Consider the following 24,558-nt stretch of genomic DNA (forward strand, 5'->3'; position numbering starts at 1 on the left):
AGGGCTATTATTATGATGATTTTACAGATGGGGAAATTGAGACAAACAGTAATGTGACTTGCTCAAGGTCAAACAGTTAGTAAATGCCTGAGGCAAGATTTGAATTCAGGTCTTCCTGACTCCAGGTCTTCTGGACTCCTAAGAGCCTTCAAGTTGGTTTTCTTGCCTCACATCTCTCACCCATCAGACCCATCCTCCGCTTAGCTGATTTCCTCAAGGGCAGGTATGACCGTGCTCTTGGTCAGCTTATTAAGCAACCTACCGATTCCAAGGCTTGCCTCCTACCCCCATTCTGTGCTGCTTCTAAAATCAAGGGTTCTGTACCTTTATGGTGGCATGGCCTACCTGAAAAAGCCTATGGACTCCTTCTCAGGATAATGTCTAAATGAATAAAGTAAGACATAAAGGATTTCAAAGGAAACAAATTATACTGAAATAGTTACTAAAATATTAAATACATACACAAACAAATTCATAGACCCCAAGGTAAGATCCCCTGCTCTAAATGAAATACAGACTTTCAGTGAAGATGGCCAAGTGATTGGTTGCAGACAAGGCCCACTCTCTCATATATCCCTCAACATTGCTTGGGGAAAAAAAGCCACCAGTCCAAATAATGATCAACATATCCAAAGAGAAATTATAATGTAAGTGCCTTTATATACATCGGGAGAACACAAAAAGACATTCAGAACCCTACAGTTAATGGGAAAGGGGTTTTACCAGGAAAACCAGGGTGGATGTAGGTAAACACTGTTGAGAGACTGTCCAAAGGTCCCCTATATGCATGTAGAGCACGGGCAAGGAGGAAGACTGGAGATCTGGAGTGCAAGGACAGGGAAGCGCTAGGGGGGTGGTGAGCCCACAGCCCTATGACAATAATATAGCAGAGAGTCTGGAAGTCCATGGAGCTCAGACCGGAAATGTTCAAGGGGCAGGAAGCCTAGAGTTATCTAATAGGGCATGGGAGGAAGGAGGCTGAGGGGGGAGTTTGGTGGGAGGGGAGAGGGTCAGAAACAGAAGTGCTTGGACATTAGAAGCAGGCTATAAGCTACTAAAGCCTCAGGGGTATCAGCGGCCTGACTTGAGATGCTTCAAGAAGTCCCTATCTGAACCAGACAAAACAGAGGGGACTGAAACTTGCCAGCACTATGAATTCAGACATACCAGGAGAGGTACAAGATGGCAGCTGGAACACAGAAAACAGAGGTCAAGACCAAACAGGGCCTGACCATTCAAGAGGAGGGGAGGGAATGAAGCCTGACAAGGGCTGAGTTAGCAGAAGAAGATACTGAGTATTAAGAAGAAGTATTATATCTCAAGAGATGCCCAAGAGATAAATGGAGAAGAAGAAAATAATTCCACAACAGCACAAAGAGCTTTACAGAGGGAAAAATGTCTTGGCCATAAGAATGATAAAATTTTCTAGAGGAAATGAAGGAAGTGATTTTACAAAAGGAAGTCAAAGTGAAATAAAGGTCCAGATTAAAGAATTGGAAAGAGAAAACACAATAAAAACAGGATGTAGAAAACCTTATGCAAAAAATGGAAAACACTGGATTGGAAATTCTCTATAAATCTGTACAGGGCCTGGCATGTTTTAATTAATTCACTTAATTAATAACTGTTTATTTTTGATTGATTGAAACGAGAATGAATTCAATAGAATTCAAAGACTCCATGAAATTAAAAAAAAAATGCTACAACAAATTCAAAAGGTTGAAAAATTGAAAAAAATATATCTATTGTTAAAAAACAAAAAACAAATAACTGACCTGGTAAACAAGTTGAGGAAAGGGAATTCAACAGTAGGATTTCTTGAAATCCATGACCAAACAAAAAGCATGGATTTCAAGGAATCATGAGTGAAAGTTGCCCAGATCTATTAAAAACAAAGGGCAATGGCTAGGTGGCTCAGTGAATAGAGCACCGTCCCTGGAGTCAGGAGGACCTGAGTTCAAATCCAGCCTCAGACACTCAACACACACACACACACACACACACACACACACACACACAAACTAGCCATGTGACCTTGGGCAAATCACTTAACCCCAATTGCCCTCCAAAAAGCAAAAGGAAAAAAAAAGGCAAAGTGAAAACAGATGACTTCCTCAAAAAAAAAACCAAAATGGAAACTCCCAGGAATGTCACAGCCAAAATCCAGAGGTAAAAGGTCAAAGAAAAAAAGTACAAGGAGCCAAAAAGAGTTCAAGTGCTAAGGAACCAGCTGGGATCACACAAGACTTGCTCACTACTACTGAAAAGGAAAAAAAAGCTTAGACCATAATTCCAACAATCAAATGATAAAGCCTTATAATCAAGAATAATGGGTCCTGCAAAACTGAGTATAATCTAATGCCGTGGGGGGGCAGTGAGAGGGGAACAGATCTTTATTACAAAAGAGGCATTTGAAACATTCCTAATAAAAAGAGAATTTGTTAGAAACTCTCAAATCTAACCATGAGAGGCAAGAGAAACTAGAAAAGTAAATACAGAATGTGCCTTTTAGCACACATGTGTATCTGAACTGAAAGAGGCTTACTTTCTAATTAAGAGAGAAGAAAAGTGTCTCTTTAGAACACTAATGCTCTAAAGAGTCACAGAAAATTAAATAAGATAAAGAGAGGGCCAGGGAGTCGTTTTTTGTTTTTTTCTATTGTTGAAGAAAATGGAATACACCTGATGCTCACATTTATTTCAACCCTTTGAAGTGGTGTTATAATTGGCCTTACTTTTACAGATGAGGAAATGGGACAAGAAGAGTTAAATGACTTGCCCAGGGACATAGTTAGCAAATGCCTAAAGTAAGCTCCATGTTCAAGTCTTTCTGACTCCATGTCCTATCACCTAACTCTTTCAGCTATGCTATCTAAAGTCTTAACAGTTTGCATGTCACAATAAGCTCAAAATTGATCACATGAATATATGGTACTATCATTTAAAAAAATAACAAAATACAAGAGGGAAAATGAATGCTGACCTTTTTCACAACTAGGAAGAAAATTCTTACCTAAAAAAGCAAAGATATTCGAGTATTTTTCAGTCCTTATGCTGGGAGATGGGGTACACTGCCAGGGCAGAATGTTGTATGATACTGTCAAATGAAGTGACGATATCAAATGGTTTTGACTAAATGATTTTCACAAGGGAGAGTCCAATTGAGATGGAATTTTTCCCCCTTTCATTCAGCTTTGTGATACAAATGTAAATCCACGAACAAAACGTGTGTTTTTAAATGATGCGGGCAGTAACAAATGGTAGAAGAATTTAAGCAAACAGCAACATTCAAAAGCCATTTCTTACCCCATTTCCTATACCACTGTTGTTGCTATTGTTATGGTTACTGGAAAACATGGAGCTTGTCAGAGAGCCCTGGCCAGACCTCATTCTGAAGGGAACCTGGCTGGGCCCCAATAAGTTTATTTCCCCTTACAGACATCAATGGGGGGCAATTCCAGAGAATGGCTATACTAAGAGACTGCTGCTAATATTACAGATTATCCTAGATCTTATTGAAGCTGCTTAACTCGGCCAGATCAACCCATGAGTGGCTGAAATGCCTTTATACATGTTCTTTCTCTCATTATGCCTTAACAGCATCTTCCTACTGCAGAGGGTCAAAGCATCTCTCACTTCACAGATGAAGAAACTGAGAACCAGAGATGTGAAATGACTTCCCCAAGGTCATCCAAGTAGCGCCTTGAGACCTATCATTGTTGTTATTGTTGTTAAGTCATTTTTCAGTCATGTCCAACTCTTAGTGCCCCTGTTTGGGGTTTTCTTGGCAAAGATACTAGAGTGCTTTGCCATTTCCTTCTCCAGTTCATTTACAGATGAGGAAATTGAGGAAAACAGGGTTAAGTGACTTGCCCAGGGTCACATGGCTAGAAGTGTCTAAGGCCAGATTTGAACTAGAGAAGATGAGTCTTCCTGATTCTAGGCCCAGCGCTCTATTCACTATGGCGCCACCTAGCTAACCTTTAAAGTCTTTTCCAGTTCTCAATCTCTGATCCCAGGAATGCTCATTAAAAAAATGGAATCATTTTCCCCACTGCCAAGATTCTAATTTCATTTGTAAAGAACTCCATGAAGACTTCCAGAAAAAAAAAAAATCACGACCAGATTACACACTCATTTTACAAATTACAGAAACCAACATTTTATATCAGCGACAGATCAGAGCAGTGGATACATTAATAAACTGAAATTCTGTCTCAAGCAATTACTATATTTACGTCCCTGGAAAATTCACTGAAGTTTCCTGAATCTCAGTGTCTTCGCCTGTAAAATGGGGATAAGAATAGCACCCATCTCCCAAGGTTTTTCTGAGGCTGAAGGGAGACCTCTCTAAATCTCACAAGCAACACAGAAATGGGGCCTATGATTATGGCTATTTTCAGAGTGATTTTAGTCCCTTTGAAATCCTTTCACAAAAAGTATACAACTGGATTTTAAGAGGCATCTTGCAAGGTCTTTGGGGATAGTAGAACTGTTCCCAGGAAGACAAACCATGTCTCTTCTCCAAGGCGCAAGACTTCTCACATTAAGCAGAGACAGACAAGCTGTGATGCCTTTATCCAAAGCCCTGGTCAACCCTCCCTTACAGTTCTACCTAACAGGCAGTCTCCTTGGGCCTCATCTGCTAGTTGGACAAATGAAGCTTTGTGTGGTCAAGGCAGCAAGAACGAGAGACCCACAATGCTTTGCTGAGCCCACCTTTGCAAAAGTCGTCCCCTTCGTGAAAGGAGAGTGACATTAGCCAAAAGAAAACATCTCAGGCCTGGTCATATGGGTGTAATCTGGTGCTGATCTTTTTTTTTTCCTGGAAGTCTTCAAAAGGACATGACATTCTTTAAACAAATGAAGCCCATGGCTCATCGGGGTAGCCTAATATTAGTCAGAAATTTCCTTTGTTTTAAGTTTTTGTTGCTTTGTATGTTTTCCCAATCCATCTGGGTTTCCACAATATTTAAAATCCAGTTAGTGCCTGGGGAATTTAGGATCCCCCTGGTACCCATCACTGTCTGATGAGGTCCAGAAAATGTTATGGCCATGAAAAACTGCACGAGCTGTATACAGCACCCTCTTTCACTGGCACTCCACAAACCCACCTTCTTTGAAATCCAAATAATGCAAAGTTTAAAAAGCTTTATTCATCTGTTTTCTTTTCACATTACAAACGCTCCCAGGTCATCCCCTCCAGTCCCAGAGAGGTCTCCAGTAACTAAGTAAAAGAATCAAGCAAAACTAACAATACAGTGACCTCATCTGAAAGTACCCACAACTTTCCACATCTGCATCACCCCTCCCAACCTCGCTATTTTTAAAAAGCTGTTTTTTAAATTAACAGAAATCTATTTTCTCTCCCTCCCAAGCCCCACTGCTTTGCGGGGGGAAAAAGAGAGAAAAGAAAAACAAATTGTGACAAATATGGATAGTCAAGCAAAAGAAATTCCCTCATTGGCTGCATAGGAAGAGTGCATGTGTGTGTCTTGTTCTGCACCCTAAATCCATCACCACTCTCTCAGGAGGTGGGAAGCATGTTTCATCATCACTCTGCTGGAATCACGACTGATCCTTGTGTTGACTTGCATTCTCGGAGCTTTCCAAATTATTTACCTTCACTCTCGCTGTATAAATTGTCCCCCTGGCTCTGCTCATTTCCTTCTACGTCAGTTTATAAGTCTTCAAAGTTGTTCATTCAAATATTGATATTACAGTATAACTGGCTCTCCTGTTTCTCCTCATTTCATCCTTCATCAATTCATGTCTTTAAAGTTGTTTATTTTTCTAACGTTGATGTTACGGTATAAATTGTTCTCCCGTTATCAGATCGTCCAAGGCCTTCCACATCTCTCTGAAGTTATCTGCTTCTTCATTCTTTAAAGCACCACGGCACTCCCCCATATTCACTGACCACAACTCATGACTCATTCTTCTTCCTTTTTAGTTTCCAGGGGTTTCTGGCCACCATAAAAAGAGCTGCTACAGACGTCTGTACATAAGGCCCTTTCCCCATTTCTTTGATCTGTTTTGGGTTATGGCCTCGCAGGGGAGTATCTGGGTCAGAGGGCACTCACTGTTTAGTAACATTTTGTGTGTAATTCCAAACTGCTTTCCAGAATGGTAGGACCCATTCACAGATGGCCTCGCCATGCACCACCGTGTCTGCTTACCCACAGCCCCGTCAACATTTATCATTTTCCTATTTGGTAATCTTTGCCAATCAGAATCTTGGAATCACTTAAATGTGCCTTTCTCTAATTGTAGTGACTTGGGACATTTTCCCCTGGCTATAGAGAGCTTGGATTCCTTCCCTTGAAAACTGCCTGTCAAACGGCACAAACTTGTAGCTCAGTTCAGATCCTGGTGACCGTCACCCCTTCGAATCCCTGTGACTCTCTCCTTCCTTGCTCACAGTCCTGTTCTCTCTAACTCCTGTCTTCATATTAAGGGAGGGTGTTCAACATACATGTTGATACTCGGGGACTTTCCACTTCCTAATCTACTCAGTCCCCATAAGCCACTCCTCTACTCCGGCTCAGAACAGCCGTTTCCACACCATCACTAATCTCCCATCATTCCATCTTCTCCTCTGTCTTACAACTCTAAATCACCTTCACCTGCATCACGACCTCCAATCCTTCCATCTCTCAGGTCTTTTCCCATGACCTCTGGACTGGCGACACTCTCCTCCCCTTGACCCTTGGTGAATCAGTCCAACTCTCTCCTATATACTTGAATTCCCTGCCCTTTTGTCCTGTTGCCAATCATGTCTTGCCAAGCTCCAGCCTTGAATTCACTCTCATTACCTGCCTCATTCACTCCTATTTTATGCTGCTAAATCAGCGTGAACAAGCTATGAACCTGTATTTATTAGGTCCACTTCTAATTTGTTACATAACCCCAGCTGAGTCCTCCCTGCAGCTACTCAACACGGGGCTGTTCCAAATATTTTTGTCTCCCTACACACCTCTCATGGCATTCCCCTTCCCTCCCTCAGCTGAGGACTTTCCTCACATTCACCCAAAACAGGGAGGCCTTTTGATGAGAACCCCTTCCACCTTCTTCATCTCATACATCTCCCTGACATAAAGAGGTGGCCATTGTTGCCCAGAAAACCCCTCTACACAAATCCTTAAACTCATCCCATTCTGATTACTCCCATCATAGTCTCTCTGGCCTTCAATGTCTCCCTATCTGGCCTTCAATGTCTCCCTATCTACTGGCTCCTTTCCAGCTGCCTGTACACATGCCCATCTTCACCCCTATCCTTAAAAACCCCCAATTGATTCAAGCAGCCCCACGAGCTACTGCCCTCTACCTTCCTCCCCCTCTCAGGTAACCCCCATCGGAAAGCTCTCTACTGTTCCTCCCACTGGCCTCCAGCCTCCTACAACTTAACTCCCTTCTCTCTGATTCAAAACCCTATGAAACCTGACTTCATCCTTCACCTGAAACTGCTCACTTCAAAGTCATCAATGCTCTCGAACTGTCAGATGCAACTGCCCCTTCCCAATGCCCGCTCTGTAACATCTGACACTGGGCCAGGCCAGCCTCTTCCCTACATTTGCCCTCCTCTCTAGGCTCTCATGAAACGGTTCTCTCTTCGTTCTACCTGTCTGACCACTCCTTTCATCCAAGGCATACCCACTAACTCAGGGAGTCCCCCAGTGCTCTGCCCAGGGTCTTCTTTTCTCCTCCCCCTAGACTATCTCACCTGAGAATCTCCTCACCTCCCAGGCATTCAACTGACATGTCTGTCAAGGTGATTCCCAGGCCCTGAAATCCAGCCCTAGCCTCTCTGGGGGCAGTGTGAAATCTAGCGAATTATGAAGGCAGAAAACCCGGATATGAATCCTTGCTCTAATCTTTACCTGTTAGATATGACCATGGGAACATGATTACACCTGTTTCTACTTTGCGTCTGGCCCTGGGTGCCACATTTGGGGAAGGAGATTAAAAACCTATTAGGAGGCAAGTGAATAGGATATGAGATCAAAGAGCTTGCCATAGGAGGATCCTCTGAAGTACTGGGGGTGTTCAGCCTGAAAAACAGAAGATTTAGAGGGGAAAATGGCAGCACTCTATCAAGGCACTGGGTTCTGCTTGGCCACAGGGGAGGGGAATTAAAAATAATGGCAAAAGTTACAAAGAAGCTAATTGAGGCCTGATCTGAGGAAAAACTTCACAATTAGAGTGATCCAAAGGTAGAGTGAGCTGCCTGGGAAGCCTCTCTTTGCTAGAGGTCCAGCAAATGACAGGCAGCACCGTGGAGGGAATTCCTGATCAGGCATGGATGGATAAAAGGGACTTCTAAGGTCCTTTCCAGCTCTGATATCCTGTCATCTACAAAATGATGAATGTAGCCCTTGCACATCAGGCTTGTTGCCAGAGAAGCACTGTGCAAACCACAAAAACGCTACATGAAAATGTGGGCTTTTCCTGTAATCAGTGCTCTCAGCACCATCCCATTCCTCTGATCTTTGACGGGAATTTGAAAGACTGTCTGGAAACAAGGCACTACTCTTTTATAGTTGGGGCTCCATGGACCATCATCATACAGAAGATAAAAGGTGATTTTCTTTGGCTGAACAAAAACACTAGGCTGCAAGGTTATCTTCTGTATTATCAATGGAAGCATCCCAGGACAAGTTCAATAGCAATGATACATACCTCCTCTCCTTTCCACATGATTTTCTCTCCTTTAACTAGAGAGCCCTATATTTTAAAAACTTTTCATTCCATGTAGTTGGAGATGATGAGTAAGAGGGATAGTGCCATCTCTAAAAATGTTCTTAGGCTTTCTAAAATTAGTGTTACATCTGGGTAATTGTGGGCAGTGGTTATGCCTGGGGTTTTGGTCTCACTATAGTTTTTTGTTGTTGTTCAGTCATTTGCAGTCATCTCCAACTCTTTGTGATATCATTGGGGTCTTCTCAGCAAAGATACTGGAGTGTTTTGACATTTCCTTCTCTAGCTCATTTTACAGATGAGGAAACTGAGGCAAAAAGGATTAAGAGACTTGTCCAGGGTCACCCAGCTGAGGCTGGATTTGACTTGAGATCTTTTGGGTCCAGCAGTCTATCTACTGCATTACCTCACTCCTTCTTTCTACACACACACACATACACACACACCCTGCAATTTCTACAAGTCCCAACACAGGACGCATGTGCATAAGATCCACTCATCAGCCTACATCTCCCCCCTTTACAGAGCTATCAATTAGTGAGAGAAAAAGCATGACCAGAAATATCATTTAAAAAAAGAGAAAGAGAGAGAATAAAATCCCAGAAAGTCATCTGGAAGGTTTTGTTCTCACCTTGAACAAGGCACAAAGGGGAAAGGGCAAACCATACAAACAGGTGTCCCCTTGAATGCTTCAGTGTGACTAGGAAGAACACAGGAGATTGGTCTCCAGACGCTGCAGATGGTCAGCCTCTTGGATGCATTTGCAAATGTCTATTGTGCAAACCAGGCCTCTAAACAAGGTCCTATTTTTAACAAGGGCCTTGTCGATTTTCCCGTAATGTTTAAAGTTGGATGCGTCGTATGACAGTTCTGCTGCACGCATTTTTCCCACATGTGTTTCATATTTGGTCTTTTTCAGGTTCCAAAAACAACTTGGAAGGCGGGGGCCATATTCACTTTTTGAACAAGCAAAGCCTGTTGGGTGATTTTTCTTCTCTGATCCGTTAAGGTTAAATTGAGCTATTTCCTTGCTGAAAGCACCCCTTCATCTTCAAAAGAATTTGGAGAATCCTAGCTGTGGGCAGCTAGGTGGTGCAGTGAATAGAGCGCTGGGCCTACAGTCTGGAAGACTGAGTTCAAATCTAGCCTCAGACACTTACTAGATGTGTGACCCTGGTTAAGTCACTTCTGTTTATCTCAGTTTCCTCATCTGTAAAATGATCTGGAGAAGGAAATGGCAAACTTCTCCAGTATCTTTGTCAAGAAAACCACAAATTGGGTCATGAAGATTCACACATGACCAAAAAATGACCGAACAATAACGGGATTTCAAGAATGAACGACAAGTGGGCACCTCCAATCTCTTTTTTCTAGTGGAAAACACTTCTTAATGCGGTGACTTCTAGGTAGAAAATTCTATCCAAGAATGCCCTAAGGAGCTCACCAAGCTGTACTTGGGGGAAAACAAGGATAAATAACATAAACAAAATTAAAGAAAATGATTTCTGAGGGAAGGGACACTGAGGTTAAACTGGGTTTCATTTAAGAGTGAGCGCCTGAAGCTGAGTCTCCAAAGAAACCAAGGATACCCTAAAGATGGAAGGCCTTTTTCTTAGACGTGCCAATCTAGACTGCATCTGGTGCCGTGTCTAAATCTTTCTGAAGGGGCAGGAGAAGAGAATAAGCATTTCTATATGGCTACTATATTCTAGGCACTATGCTAAGCACTTTTTACATATTATCTCATTTGAGTAGTAGACGAGAGTTTCCTGCTCCTCTACAATCCGTCCCATTTAGAATGTAGTATTCCAAGATTTTCCCTCTTTACGGTAGATGTGGAATAATCTTGTCTTGACCAGGGCTTCCTTGGTTCCTGAATTCTTGGATTGTTGTTTACAGTATTTTTCCCCCTTTAACTTGGAAGCTATAACTTTGGAAATACCATTCTTGGATATTTCCAATCTGGGGTTTCTTTCACGAAGTGATTAGTAATTTTTCCCCCACTTTCACTTTGTACTGTTTCAAATAGTTCAGAAGACTTTTCTTTCAAGATTTCTTCAAATATTACGTAGAGGTTTTTAGCATAGTTATAGTTTTCAAGGAGTCTAATAATTCTTAAACTACCTTCAACCTGCTTACCAATTAGTTTTTTATAGTAGATATATTTTCAATCTTTTGACTTCATTCTAATATTCCTTGTTATAACAGGGAGTTACTGCTAAGATGTTTGTTCTATGTTATTTTTCAAGGTGTCCCTCACTTAGGTAAAGTTTTCTATCTTATGTTCTAAACTATTTATTCTCCTTCCATTTTTTACCTTCCAAGCTTTTATTTCACCTATGATTTTATTTTTCATCTTCAACTGCTGTGTCCCCAGTCTGAGCACTCCATGAGGGCTCCTACCCCACACACTTTCAGTCAATGCACCGCCATCTTGAAACCCAGGCAACAAAAAGAGAAACGTGAGAAGACTCAAGAGTAGCATTTCTTACCTGCCCCTTTCAACTGCTAAGGCATCAAGCTCATCAAAGAAAAGAATTGATGGGGCCACTGCTCGAGCTTTCCTGAAGATCTGGAATAGACAGTCCAATGAGCTCAAACATCAAACCACAACAGTGAATGTTCTGACGCAGCCACATTCCTACACGCACACACACTGCCTAGCACATGGTAGGAGAATAATAAACACTTATTGGAGCTAGCCTTTAGCATAGGAACCAAAGTCCTAAGTCAGTAAGCCATCACTATTATTTATAGGGGAGGCTAGGTGATTCAGTGAATAGAGTGCCGGCCCTGGAGTCAGAAGGACCTAAGTTCAAATCCAGCCTCAGACGCTTAACACACAAACACCAAAAAAACAAAACAAAACAAAATAAAACCTAGCCGTGTGACCTTGGGCAAGTCACTTAATCCCAATTGCCCTACCTCCCCCCTCCAAAAAAAAAAGCAAAAAATATATATATTATTATTTATAATAATGTTGTTGTTGACACAGGTTCATATATTTTGATCTGGAAAGAATCTCATGGGCCATCCAGCCCTCACTTTACTTGGACCCAGGAAAGGAAAAGTGATTTGTCCAAAATTAGCAAAGAGAGTGTTGGAGCTGGATTTGAACCCAAGTTCTTTGTTTCCTCTTTTCCCTGTACCATGATTCCTCCATGGTGTGATTTTAATATTTAAAGCCTAGGTAGATCCTTGAGTTAAAAGATTCATTCATAATTCAATTCTATAAACATGACTAAATCTCAACTATGCAAAGACATTGGGAATATATACTGACCAGGACCCACAAGTTTACATTCTAATAAATGTTAGAACTTCTTGAGATTCATGCCAACAGTGAGAACTTCTTGAGATTCATGCCTGCTTGTGGACCATCTCTTCCCCGAATTCTCCACAATACCCTCTCCCATGTGCTTTAGACTCTCCTCTAGAATTTTAAATGTTTTGTAGCTATCAAAGCAGTCCATTTGTCTTCTGCCATTCTAACTATGTAAGTGTTATCTTGGACAAAACAGACAAAAGTCTCTTTATCCAGGATGCTTACAAAAATAGAAAGACACTGGATTCCACCAAACTGAGGCATCCATAAGTCCATGTAATATAAAACTATGCCCTACACACTCAACTCTATGGTCAGATCAAAAATGCACACGACTTCTGAGGCCTGAGATATAGCTGTGGTGAGAAGCACAGCCATGGTCAATGGCATGAGAAATGGACAGAAGTCAAGGAATGAAAGGGGAACCACCAAACAAGGTGGCCCAAAGGGAGGGGACAGAGGTCCAAGCAAAGGTAAAACACATCTGCTCAGGGGAAATATAGGGTACGACTTGTGGGCCCACTGAATGTTAAAGATAAAAAGATGGACACTAAAGTGATCGATGGCCAAAGCAAATAAATAGAGAAAACCAGGTGGGCCAGGGGATAGCATGCTAGGCTTGGAGTCAGGAAGACCCAAGTTCAAATCCAGCCTCAGATATTTCCTAGCTGTGTGACCCTGGGAAAGTCACATAACCTCTGTCTACCTGATTCAGTTTCCTCAACTATAAAATAGCACATACTTCCCAGGGTTGTTGTAAAGATTAAATGACATAACAAAGAGCTTAGCAGTGCCTGAAACATATTAAAGAATTTATTAATCCTTCCCTCCTTCCTTCCTTCCTTCCTTCTTTCTTCTTTCCCTCCTTCCTTTCTTCTATCTTTCCTTTTCTCCCTTCCTCCCTCCATCCTTCTTTCTCCCCCTCTCTCTTTCCTTCCTTTTTTCCCACAGGAATGGAATCCAAGTCCAGATCAAACAGACAGAAAGAAATATAAACAGATAAATAGATACTAGCACCATTTACCTCTCTGACTGCACGTTCTGACTGACCAACATATTTATCCATTAATTCAGGTCCCTGAAAGAAAAGAAAATGCCAACTGGTTAGAATTTACAAGTCCAAATGTTTCCTTCCTGTGAGATAAAGGGAAATTGTTGGTGTTCTGTTTCCACTGAATATTGCAGATGCCTTAGAGAGTAATGACACTGTATATGCCATGGACGACTACATTTCTCAGTAGGTTACAGTGAAGCTGGTGCCCATTAAATAAACACTCACACTCACATGGTTTGGTCAGGAGATTAAAGACTGGAAACATCTCTTTGGTATCTGAACTTGAATGCAAGAAACTCTGAAAACCACAACTCGAAAAATATTGGTTCTTATGGCATCACTCTGCATGAGGTAAAAGCACATTTGATAAGCATTCCCTGGTCTTTTCTTCCCAACCTCAACCAAAAGAAAAATACTTCATTCATCTGAAGTTTACTTAATTGGAAACATCAACTTTCTGAAATACATCAGGATCCAGGAAGGAAACCACAGAGGTCTCTCAGAAGCCAAAATAGATGTTACAACATGGGTGTACTGAGAAGCCCGTACCCTTTAGTACCAGGAAAGCCCCTCGGGCCCTCACTCAAGAGGAAAGTTATACTCACTGGACACAGTTCTCATAAACTACAGTCCCCTTTAGGGCACTGTTCTTTTCATACAGAGCAGTTGCATGTCAGAAGGGGCAAGAAAAGCACCTTTGTATAAAGAAAAAGACTCAAATGAAGTGGCAAAGGATGTAAGATATTGGCTCTGTCCAGCGGACATTTGGATGCCTGAAAGAAGAAGGAAAAGAATTTTGCTTTTATAAAAACTGCTAACGTCTGTAGGAAGTAAAGCAGCTTTCATTAGGACCTAAGCAGTTTGGGACAGAAATGGACTATGGAATTAATGCAAAGACTAAGGGAATGGGAAGGGAACAAGCATTTATTACACACCCACTGTGTACCAGGCAATGTGTGAAGAGCGTTACAAATGTTGTCTTGTCTGTAGATGCTGTCTCATTTGTATAAAAGCAGTTTGATGGCTTAAGAGGCAGAAAAACAAACTTGTGTTTACGAACAATTGGAAATACATGAGTATACAGAAACACTCTCAAGTATACAAAATGAGATGCTGTACTATACTGGGAGTCCCAGGTCCTCAGGGTCCTTTAGTTCATTTGCATATCACAATTATAAGACATAAGAAGGTAAAACAAAAAAATTAGAAAATTTTTTGGAGACCAGGATATGGTTTTTAAGAGACTGTTGATATCATAAGAGAAATATGGTTGTTGAAGTGAAAAATAACTTAACAAGCTCCAGGAGGCTCTGATTTAAGCCACTAAAAAGGACAAGTAGCTGGGCTGACAAATGAAGGTTAAGGAAAAAGCAGGGAGTCAAAATCAGCTCTATCAGGAGCAGTCAGGTAACAGAAGGCTTCAGCTACATGACTCCTGACTTATTGGGAGTAACACAACCACACAGGACTGAGCCTGGCATTCCAAATACTGCTCTTCAGTTCTCCCTAGGGCTTGAGAGAGGTAAGGATTTCAGAAGTGACTGATACTCTCTGCTGTCCACTCTGGTTTGAGAGAAAAGCAGAAAGACAGAGGACAGAGTGGACAGCTACTGTCTAGGAAGAGATGCTGATATTTAATGGGGTGATTCCCAAGCCTGGTAATGGAAGAACTTGAGAGTCAGCCTGGGCTGTTGTGCTGGGAATTCTATTTGCTGTAATTAGATTGGACAACACAGCATTCTGGTCGGTGAACACCAGGCTGAGCTAGCTTATACTGCCGAGAGAAAGTCAGCTTGATGAGCTCTACACCAATTTGGCTGTTCTGAAAATTAAGAAGTAATACTTCCTCAGCACCCTCTTAAAGGCAACTGTAATTTGAGTGAATTTGTAAATGTTACATCAGCTCAGGAATAGAGCTAGAGACCCCTGAGTATTAACAATCAGCAGAAAAGTAGCTTTGGGCAGTACAGAAGTTCCTGAATGAGCTCATGATGTCAAAGCCTGCAGTCCAGAGTTGTGAGTTACCTCGGTCCCAGAAGTTTTCCTTCCTCAGATGCTTTCTTGTCAGTTCCTAAAAATGCAGTGACCCTCCCCTACAGATACTGAGCACCCTGGTGGAAAAATGACACAAGCTTATGCATGGGTCATAATATATTAATTATTACTGCATTTGTTTCAATATATATATAATGCTATTATCAGTGCCTTTCCTTTATTGCTAAGTAAATAATTATGGTTAAGATACAAGTGTTACTATGCCTAGTTTGTATCAATGGAAACAAATCCATGGGGGCTCGAGAGCTAAAGTCACAAGTAGGGCAGAGTATATTCCTCCAAAAGGGTTACTTCTAGGATCCTGAGAGAATCTGAGTTTAACATGGCGCTGATTCTGCCCTGGGAACTAGACCTTCCAGTGAGAGGGCAGGCTGGAGTAAAGGAACTAACTCAGAGAATAGGCAGGGGTCTACATGCCAGTATAAAATGTATAAGGCCCTATAGCTTGTCATATGCTTTCCACACACCTGCCTTTGTTAAAGTAGGTCATGTTTCCTTTGACAAGAGTTAGTGAAAAATGGGAAGATGATGCTAGAAATGGGTTATGAGATGCAGCAAGAAGTAACACGAGGTGATGGAGAGGGAGGGGAAAAGGCAGAAAAACCAGACTTCGAGATTTCAGTGGACTCCTGGCTACTCCCTCCCAAACTGATCTCACGTGTTCCGACACCACACCATTCTGTTCCCCTATAAATTCTTCATCAAGCCATCCAAGATGCTGGAGGTCTTCCTTTGGGTCCTAAGAACTGGATCCAAATCCCAGCTTCTACACCTCGAGCTATGGGACCTAGACCAAGTCACCTCAGCTGCCTGGGCCTCAGGTTTGTCCTCCATAAAATGAGCAGGTTGGATTAAACGACTTCCAATCCCCTTCTAGCTAAGATCCTATGAATATCACCTAAGTTACAGGGCAGCATGCAAACCATTGGTCTACTATGCCTTGTTCTGATATCACATGCTCCTCTCAGCATTAGATCATAAGCTCCTTGAGGGCAGGGACTATCTTTTATGTTTTTTTTTTTAAATATCCCCCTCATTTAACACAGTACCAGGCACATAGTAGGAGCTTAATAAATGTTTAGTGAATTATATATTTCTTAAATGTCAGAGGATCACTGGATGCTAGAGGTATAAAGGGTTCAGGGGCCACCTCATCCCACCTAGATGAGAATGACCTCTAAAGCTCCTCCCAGCTCTAAAATCCTAGGTTTCTATAAGATTTCAGACTGTAGGATATGTGCATCAAGACAGGCTTTCCCAGCTGTTAATCTGTGTTAGTGTTCTTGGAAAAGGTACTACCTTTTACTGTTTCATGGGCCTCAGTAAGGAGCGAGGCAGCATAACTGATAAAAACTTTAGTCTTGGAGTCAGGAAGACCAGAGTTTGAGCCCTGATGAGACACTTACTCACTGTGTGACCCTGGGTAAATCACTTGCCCTCTCTGACTCAGTTTCTTCATCTGGGAAGAATATTAAGCACATCACTCACTCACAAGTTATTATGAAGATCAAATGAAGTAATCTATGTTACTATGACCTATTATTATGAATTATTATCAGTAACACTGCCCCTCTCTCGACAGAGTTGACCTAGATTTTAGAAAATCCTTTGATAAAGATGGTGCATCAGTTGTTGGAACACAATGATGATAAAGGAAAGGACAGCCTAAAACCTGGTGAATATGACAGAGAATAGGATAGAGGGGGTAGGAAACAGCACAGTCTGGACTACATGTTTCAAATGACTGTCTATGTATAAGACTTCTGTTTGAAGAGGAGATTCACATCCCCTCCCCCACCAAGCATGGAGGAAATATTGCTTTCAAGCAGCTGCAGCCCCTCGTGATAAAGTTCTGAAAGACATCAGGTAGTCCTGAGAGACCCATCAGTGCTGAGTGCACCAAGCACTCCAAAGCACTAGGGGCCATACAAGGTGCATTTACTCTTCCCCCATCAATAACCCACTTTACAGTGTCATATCCACCTAAGTTAGAGGGCACTCTGGATGCTTGTCACTTTTAAAACAATCAATAAGCGTTTGCTGGGTGCCTACTAGTGAGCTGGGCACTGGGGTTACAGAGACCAATGAAACAATCCCTGCCCTCAAGCAGCTTCCATTCTATCAAATCCCAAGTTATAAAAACCCTGCCTCTCCCAAAGTACCACTGGGGGGGGGGGGGGGAGTTTCCCAAAATCAAACCAAAGTTTAGAGAGGGTCAAATACTTGTCCAAGGACACACAGGTAATGGGGCTGGAGAACAAGCATGGCATTCAATTTCCAAACCCAGCACTGTCTTCACTCTGCTCCCCATACCAATGAAAATAGCAAGAAAATGTTATATAGAATTAGATGAAATAATAAAGTTCCAGTGAAGGAACAAAAGGTCCAGAATATAAAGGGAAACTGGCAAAAAAAAAAGCAGTTCAGAAGTAATGGTATTGCCAGCTTTCAGACTGATGCTTCCTAATGAAGGCTGTTTCTGTCTTAGGCCTACAAATGCATCTCTGTATCTGCAGGCAGGCAGGTGGGATGTAGGCAGAAGCTGAATATAACAAGGAAACTTTCCCTCTCATAAGCTTCTAACATGGTTCTCTTAATTCCTCCTCATTGCCACAATGTAATAATCCTATCAATTAAGGAAGGCCAAGAAAATCTCTCTTAAATATTCCCCATTTATCTTAGATATACAATTCAAATTCCTTCACTGTTGGAGCCCTCCAGCCTGACCCATACTGGAAGTGCAGAAAGCTAAGAACAACTAAAAGTGTTCAGTTTTTGAAAATTATAATAGAGAGAAGGGAGGGTAAAAGAAAAGACAGGATCTCTTCCTGGAGTAGATGGATCAAGGATATTAAGAGAGAGAAGGCAAAACTGTTCACTTCTTACCTTTCTGCTATGAATGAATGACCTTTGTAATGGAAGTCACAAAATGAAAGTGACTAAAAAGGGTGCTGGTTGATACTAAAGATAAGGAAGGAGACAGGAAGAGAGTGACTCCCTGTCCTTGGTCAACCTGGTCTCGATGAATCCTATCCTCACATGCCAACAGATGAGACACAGCCAGTAATATCTGAACGATCATGGGAAATGGGAGAGGTGTGCACACCATGCTAGAGAAGGGCAAATGGTATCCCCGTTTCGAAGAACGTGAAGACAACAGAGTCTGCAAACTCTTGGCCAGTGAACTTCGCTTGGATTCCTCAGGGAATTCCAGAATGGATCCTTTAAGGAATGCCCGGTGAACATCTAGAAAGGGGAATGGTGGCTACAAAGACACAGCATGGCGCCACCAAGAATAAATCACGCCCAGCTGGCCTCACTTCCTATTTGGACAGGATCCGTAAACTGTTCGTTGAGAGTGCATGCTGTGGACAGCGTTGACTTAGATTTTAGGAAATCTTTTGACAAAGTATTCTATTCTCTTCTTTCAGAGATGATGGAAGGATGTTGAATAGATCAACAGGCGGAATAAGAAGATAGGAAGTATAGGTATCAAGTGTATACAATATTTCCAAGGACTTTGGCTAAGAAAGGGAGAAAAGGCATAAGATAACAGACAGTGGAGATGGCTGAGGGTTCTTCCCCAAATTATCAAAGAATCAAGAGTAGTCATATTGATATTATTTGCCAGAATAAAACAGTTCCCCCTTGTTTGATATTTACATTTTCTTGCCATCCTTCTTTCAGTTTCTAATGACTCAAAAATCTGAAACCTAACCAAGAACTAGTGCATCCAATACTCCCATGCAAGACACCAAGATCTGCCAGAGAGTGGTTTTTATCTCTGTCTAGTTTATTTTTAAAATTTATTACTTAATATGTATATTAATTGAAACAAATATTCAATATTTTATCTATTGTAAGATAATAGGACTTTTTAGAGGTCATTGATTCCAACTCCTTCAATTAAGAGAGGAGGCTAAGGAGGAAAAGTAACTTGTTCAAAATGACGCAGGTAATGAGTTCTGGAGAGAGCGAGATTCAAATCTGGTGCTTATGCCAAAAATGAGTCCTGGTTCTACTACAGCCCTAGGCTGAACACAAGCCTAATCAAATATTTTTGCAAGAACTACCTACTGAACTAGTTTGAGCTGGTAAGAAATCCATTTGTTTGCTAAAACTACTCATGTGAAAACAGCCTTGAATATAAAAATATTCTCTGGACTGATATTTCATTCAGTCAAGGACACGACTAAACACCTTTGACAAACAGAACATTTTAGCCTACTTGAGTCAGGAAAGTTGTCCACATTAATTTATCTTCAGGAATAATAGCTTGTATTTATCAATCTTTTTAAGGTACAATGTATAAAGAACATTGTATACATGATTTCATTTTAGGCTCATGACAAGGCTGTAAGGTAAGAAGCACAAATATTATGATCTCCATTTAACAGAAAAGGAAGTTGAGTGTCGGAGTTTCAATGATTTGCCCATGCTGACACAGCCACTAACTGTCTGAGGTCTCTCTGCCACACTGTTTCAATCACCTGAAATCAAAAGTCCATATCAAGCAGAGAAGACTTTGCAAAATGAAAATGTGAAGGAATGGTAGACCTGGAGTAAGGCAGTTCAGATCTCAGACCTGCTCCTTATCTGTGTGACCTTGGGCAAATGACTTCCATTCTCTGGGTCTCAGCTGCCTCCTGTGTAAAATGGGGTGGGGCACAGGGGACTCTATTGGGTATATATTCCAAAAAGTTCAAAGAAATATTGGATCCTTGGGGATAATGGTCCAATTCATACCAAAATATCCAGAGAGGCATTCTTCGTGGTAGCAAAGAATCTGAAACCAATGGGTGCCCATCAACTGGAAAATATGGCACATGATAGCAGTGGCATGTTATTGTGCAGAAAGAAATGACAAATAGAGGTGGCCAGGTGGCTCAGCAAGTAAGAGCACCGGCTCCAGTGTTGGGACGACCTGGAGATCGAATCCCGGGCTCAGACACTCAGCACCACACCCAGAAATAACTGGCCGTGTAACCTTGAGCAAGTTACTTAACCCCGATTGCTAAAAAAAAAAAAAAAAAGACAAATAAAAGGAATTCTAGGGAAAAAACCCTAGAAGATCTGCCTGAACTGTTAAAAAAAAATCGCTGCAAGAGAATAATACACACCATAATAGAAACAATGTAAATTAGAGATCACTAAAAGGAAGGTAAACTTTGTCATAAAAAACATCAACTGAAGTGGGAAAAGAAATTTAAAAAACTTTAGCTCCTGCCCCTCAGGCAGAGGAGAGAGAGGCTGCTAGAACCTAACAACAACTATGTAGGAAGCAGAGGAAGAGGAGTATATTGTGCTTTAAAGTTTGCAAATCACTCTCCAGGCAACATGTCATTTGGTCTTCAAAAATCCTTTAAAGTAAGTACTGCTCTTACAACCACTTTACAGATGAGAAAACCAAGGCTAGGTTAAGTGGCTTGGCCACAGTCACACAGCTAGGAAATGGCCAAGGCAAGATTTGAATCTAAAGTCTTTTTGATTGCAAGTCTAGAGCTCCAACCACCAGCTGCCTTGGCTAGATTGTCATATGCATACATTGTCAGGGGGTAACTAGGTGTCACAGCGAATAGAGTACTCGACCAGGAGTCAGGAAGACTTGAGTTCAAATCTGACCTTGGACACTTCCTAGTCTGGGGACCCTAGACATGCTATTTACCTTCTGTGTGCCTCAGTTTCTTCACCTGTAAAATAGGGATAATACAGTTGACTATAGTTTCTAATTATTTTGAATTAAGATTATCTAAAATTTACTTTTCTATTTTGGTCAATAAATATTGATTATTTTATAACAAAAAATAATAATGTTGTTTGTAAAGAGCTCTGAGAACCTTAAAACATGATATAAATTAGTATTATTACTATAATTATGATGGTAGTGATGTCTAGAGCTTGTCTTGCTTGTTTTCCCTTAAATGTCTTCCTTTGTCACAACGGAGGGCTCATTCTGGAGGCCGATGGAGGGGAATGAGGGTGATGTAAGAACAAAGGGCATCAGTAAAACATAATAAGACAGTACATGCCAAAATGAGGGGGTCAGACTCAATGACCTCAGGGGCTCTCTGATTTATCATGAAAAAAACCCAAACCCTTGAAATCGACAGAGCACGTGACCGGACCACTCGCGGGTGAATAACATGCGGTCTGTGGAGAAGCACTCACTTTCTGGAGTCGGGTCATATGAACAAAGCAAGGATTTTTTATACATTGAACATATGCACTGGAGTCCCTCTATGAGGCCAATAAGCAAGAGTGAACCGCGCTTCTCTCAAGTGAGGCATGCACTGAGCTCCTTTATCCCAGAGCTTCCTAATCTGGCTAATCGGAAACATGGTGAAAACCCTGGCTGGAGGCCAATCCAGCCTTCCTCCAGGACTCCCTGAGAGTCTCTGCCGTCCAAAATGCGCTAATCCCCCTCAGTCACGGAAGCCAAAAGCAGGGAAGGAAAGAGAGGGGGAAACGGCCAGTGAAAAATATTCTGACGTAAGCGACCCACATGACAAACGAAATTTCAGCAACTGTCCAATGTAACAACCTACAGCAAAACACATCCACATGGGGAACGAGGAGCAAGAAATGTGTCCAAACAATTATTCACGACGGCCAAGTTGGATTTACACCAGGGATGTAAGGCTGACTCAACGTCAGGAAAACAATTAACATAGCTAATGATATTAAAACAAAAACACCCCAAACCACACGATTATATCAGTAAATTGAGCAAAGGCCTTTGACAAAGCACAACACCCATTTATACTCATGCAATGCCCGCTTCAACAGGTCTCCCGTGCAAACTGTGGATGCTGTCTCTTTAAGAGGGAATGGAATCTTGAGTAGAGAAGGCTTCTCATCCAGAGACTTGAGTGAATTTTCATGGTGAGAGGGACCATGGGTAAGAACTAAGAGTCTTTGTTTCTGAATTAACGGTCAAGGGCAGGGGTGGGGAACCTGCGGCCTCGAGGCCACATGTGGCCTTCTAGGTCCTTGGGTGCAGCCTTTTGACTGAGCCCAAGCTTTACAGAACAAATTCTTTTATGAAGGGGATCTGTTCTGTGAAGTATGGATTCAGTCAAAGGGCACATGTGGCCTTGAGAGGTGGCAGGTTCCCCATCTCTGGTCAAGAAGAAACAGACTGTATTTAAGTATTTTTATTGTTTGTTACACCATTAATAGAATGATGTTTGTCTAAGCCCACGAGATGGGGCTTGAGAGAGATGAGTGAAAACTTATGCAAAAAAAGGTTTCTTCAATTATTTCATGATTAAGAGGACCATAATGATAAAATGCCAATGCTGGGTATAAATATGCATATGTGCATATGTTTATCACATATAGATAACTGCAAATTTATCATGCACCAAAGGGCACAGCATCTAAGTCCGTGAAGGAAAAAAGAATTAAATTATAGGGAGATTTAGCACCTGGTTAATCATATGGGGTGAGACCAAGACAAAGCCAACATTTTAAACCTGGAGACTAGAAGGATAACGTTGCCTTTGACAGAAACAGGGAAGATTGATTCATCAATTCAGGAGGACTGCAGAAAGTTTCTATGGCTTTCCTTGGTATTCTCAGCCAAAAGGGTCTGAGCTGGTCTCTCTGACCATGCCTGGATCTCTAGCAGCTGAAATATAGGACCAGGCCAGGAAACTGAACACAGACATCGTCCTTTGTAAGAGCTGCTCAAAATGTGGGAGGACCCAGAGTTCTTGAGTACAACAAATAGATAGATGACAGATTGGTAGAAACACAGGTAAACAGACAGATATAAAAGACAGATATAGGTACATAGATAAATACAGACAGATATAAACAGATGGACAGATATAGAGATAAAGATAGACAGACAGATAAAGACAGATAGACAGATATGGACGTGCAGACAGATAAAAGCAAGGGCAAGAGCCTGAGGAAGCCTAACACAAAGGCTTTCCTCAAACACTTGGGCAGAAACAGAACTCCAAGTCTAGGAAGCCAATTCAGTGCTGCTCCCTCCGGGGTGCCTGCCAAACCTCTGACCCCTGCATCCCATCTCTTCCCTCGTGGCGCTCTCTGAACAGTTTAGAACACTCTTGGGGCACCTGGCCCACAATACTGTGCTTCTGGAACAGCAGAGGCCGTAGGTGATGGCCTTGGGGTCAGGAGCGCTTGGATCCCAATTCTGCTGCAGACATTTCGCCACATGACCACAGACAAAACACCTGAACTAAGTTTTCGTTTCCTTATCTGAAAACGGTGACTAACAGCACCTCCAGCAGCCCGGTGCTTTGTTAACCTTGCAGAGCTGGGTAAAAGTCACCTAATTTTTTTTAATAAAGTGACGTGTGCTAGTTCCTTATTCCCCAATTAACGACCAACTACCTAAGGGCAAGGTCTGCATCTTGTCTGAACTTTAGAACTAGGATCCTGTGCAGATAAAGTGTTTCCCAAGTGTTTGGTGAATGAATGAACCATGGTTGGTCACAGCGGGCGTGAGGCCGATGTCTCAAAGACATTCTGAGGTAAAAACCCAAAGCACGTGAGCCACCAGTGCCCAGTCCTGGGCAAGAGGCAGCTGAGACAGAGGGTGAGAGGGCCATGAACCATGGACCAAGAATGACGTGGGTTCAAGTCTTGCCTTTGACACAAAACGTCTATACGATGCACGACAAGCTAGCTACATTCTCTGTGCTCTGGGTACCCCTCCAAAGACCACAAGGCACTGCACTGTGAAGGAGTTTTCTCTCCTGGGAGTTCCCTATATGAACGAAATCACAGGTGTAATCCTTAGCCCTCTTCAAGAACAATGACATTTAAATACACCAAAAGATCAGTCTTTAAAAGCACCGGGATAATGAAAAGCCCTTGGTCAACTCCTTGGAAACAAGGTGTGCAGTTAACCTGAGAGTTTCATACTGTGAGGCCAGAAACTCTTCTCATTCCACAAGAAAGTCCCTGGCATCAATATCAAAATGACATCTAGGGACAATTTTCAAAACTCCTCTGGTTCTTCAATTTCATTTAGTACAAATTGGCTTTAGAAGGGAAAAAAAGGCTCATGTTTCCATGAAGTGATGAGAGGCCTGGGGATGACAGCCTCGTGTTCTTTGTGGAGTGACAGGAAAATGCTCTGTGATTCAGAGGGAGAGAACCCAGCCTCCAACTGTGTTGGAAACTGGCATCCAGCCCAGGCCTCCTCATGTACTCGGAAATGAAGGAGACACCTTTCTGGAGATGCTTCCATCTCAGATTGAGGCTTCAGAAATGCCCATCCCCAGGAGACTGAACAAAGACGTTCTGCCCCTCAGGAGCTAACCCAGTCTGGCTGGCTGTCTGCCTGTCCCTCTTCTCCTTTCCCCACTTCTCTTCTTATCATCTCTCTTCTTCCCCTTTGTCTTCCCTCCCTCCCTCTCCTTCTCTGATTTTCTTCTATCCCTCTCCT

General features: G+C 42.0%; 1 protein-coding gene across 1 annotated transcript in view; it reads right to left on the reverse strand.

Annotated features, from left to right (window-relative positions):
* The window catches only part of AFG2A (AFG2 AAA ATPase homolog A), a 205,478-nt gene that overhangs the window by 151,105 nt on the left and 29,815 nt on the right, over positions 1–24,558 (reverse strand). Inside the window, exons 12-13 of the mRNA XM_069104864.1 lie at positions 13,047–13,100; positions 11,190–11,269 (exon numbers count right to left, since the gene is read on the reverse strand). Coding sequence (XP_068960965.1) covers positions 11,190–11,269; positions 13,047–13,100 — 134 coding nt within the window. The remainder of the gene's footprint in view (positions 1–11,189; positions 11,270–13,046; positions 13,101–24,558) is intronic.

This window comes from Petaurus breviceps, unplaced genomic scaffold, assembly GCF_028583685.1.
Source record: "Petaurus breviceps papuanus isolate PSGF00001 unplaced genomic scaffold, PetGlider_PUasm1.0 689, whole genome shotgun sequence".
NCBI lineage: Eukaryota > Metazoa > Chordata > Mammalia > Diprotodontia > Petauridae > Petaurus > Petaurus breviceps.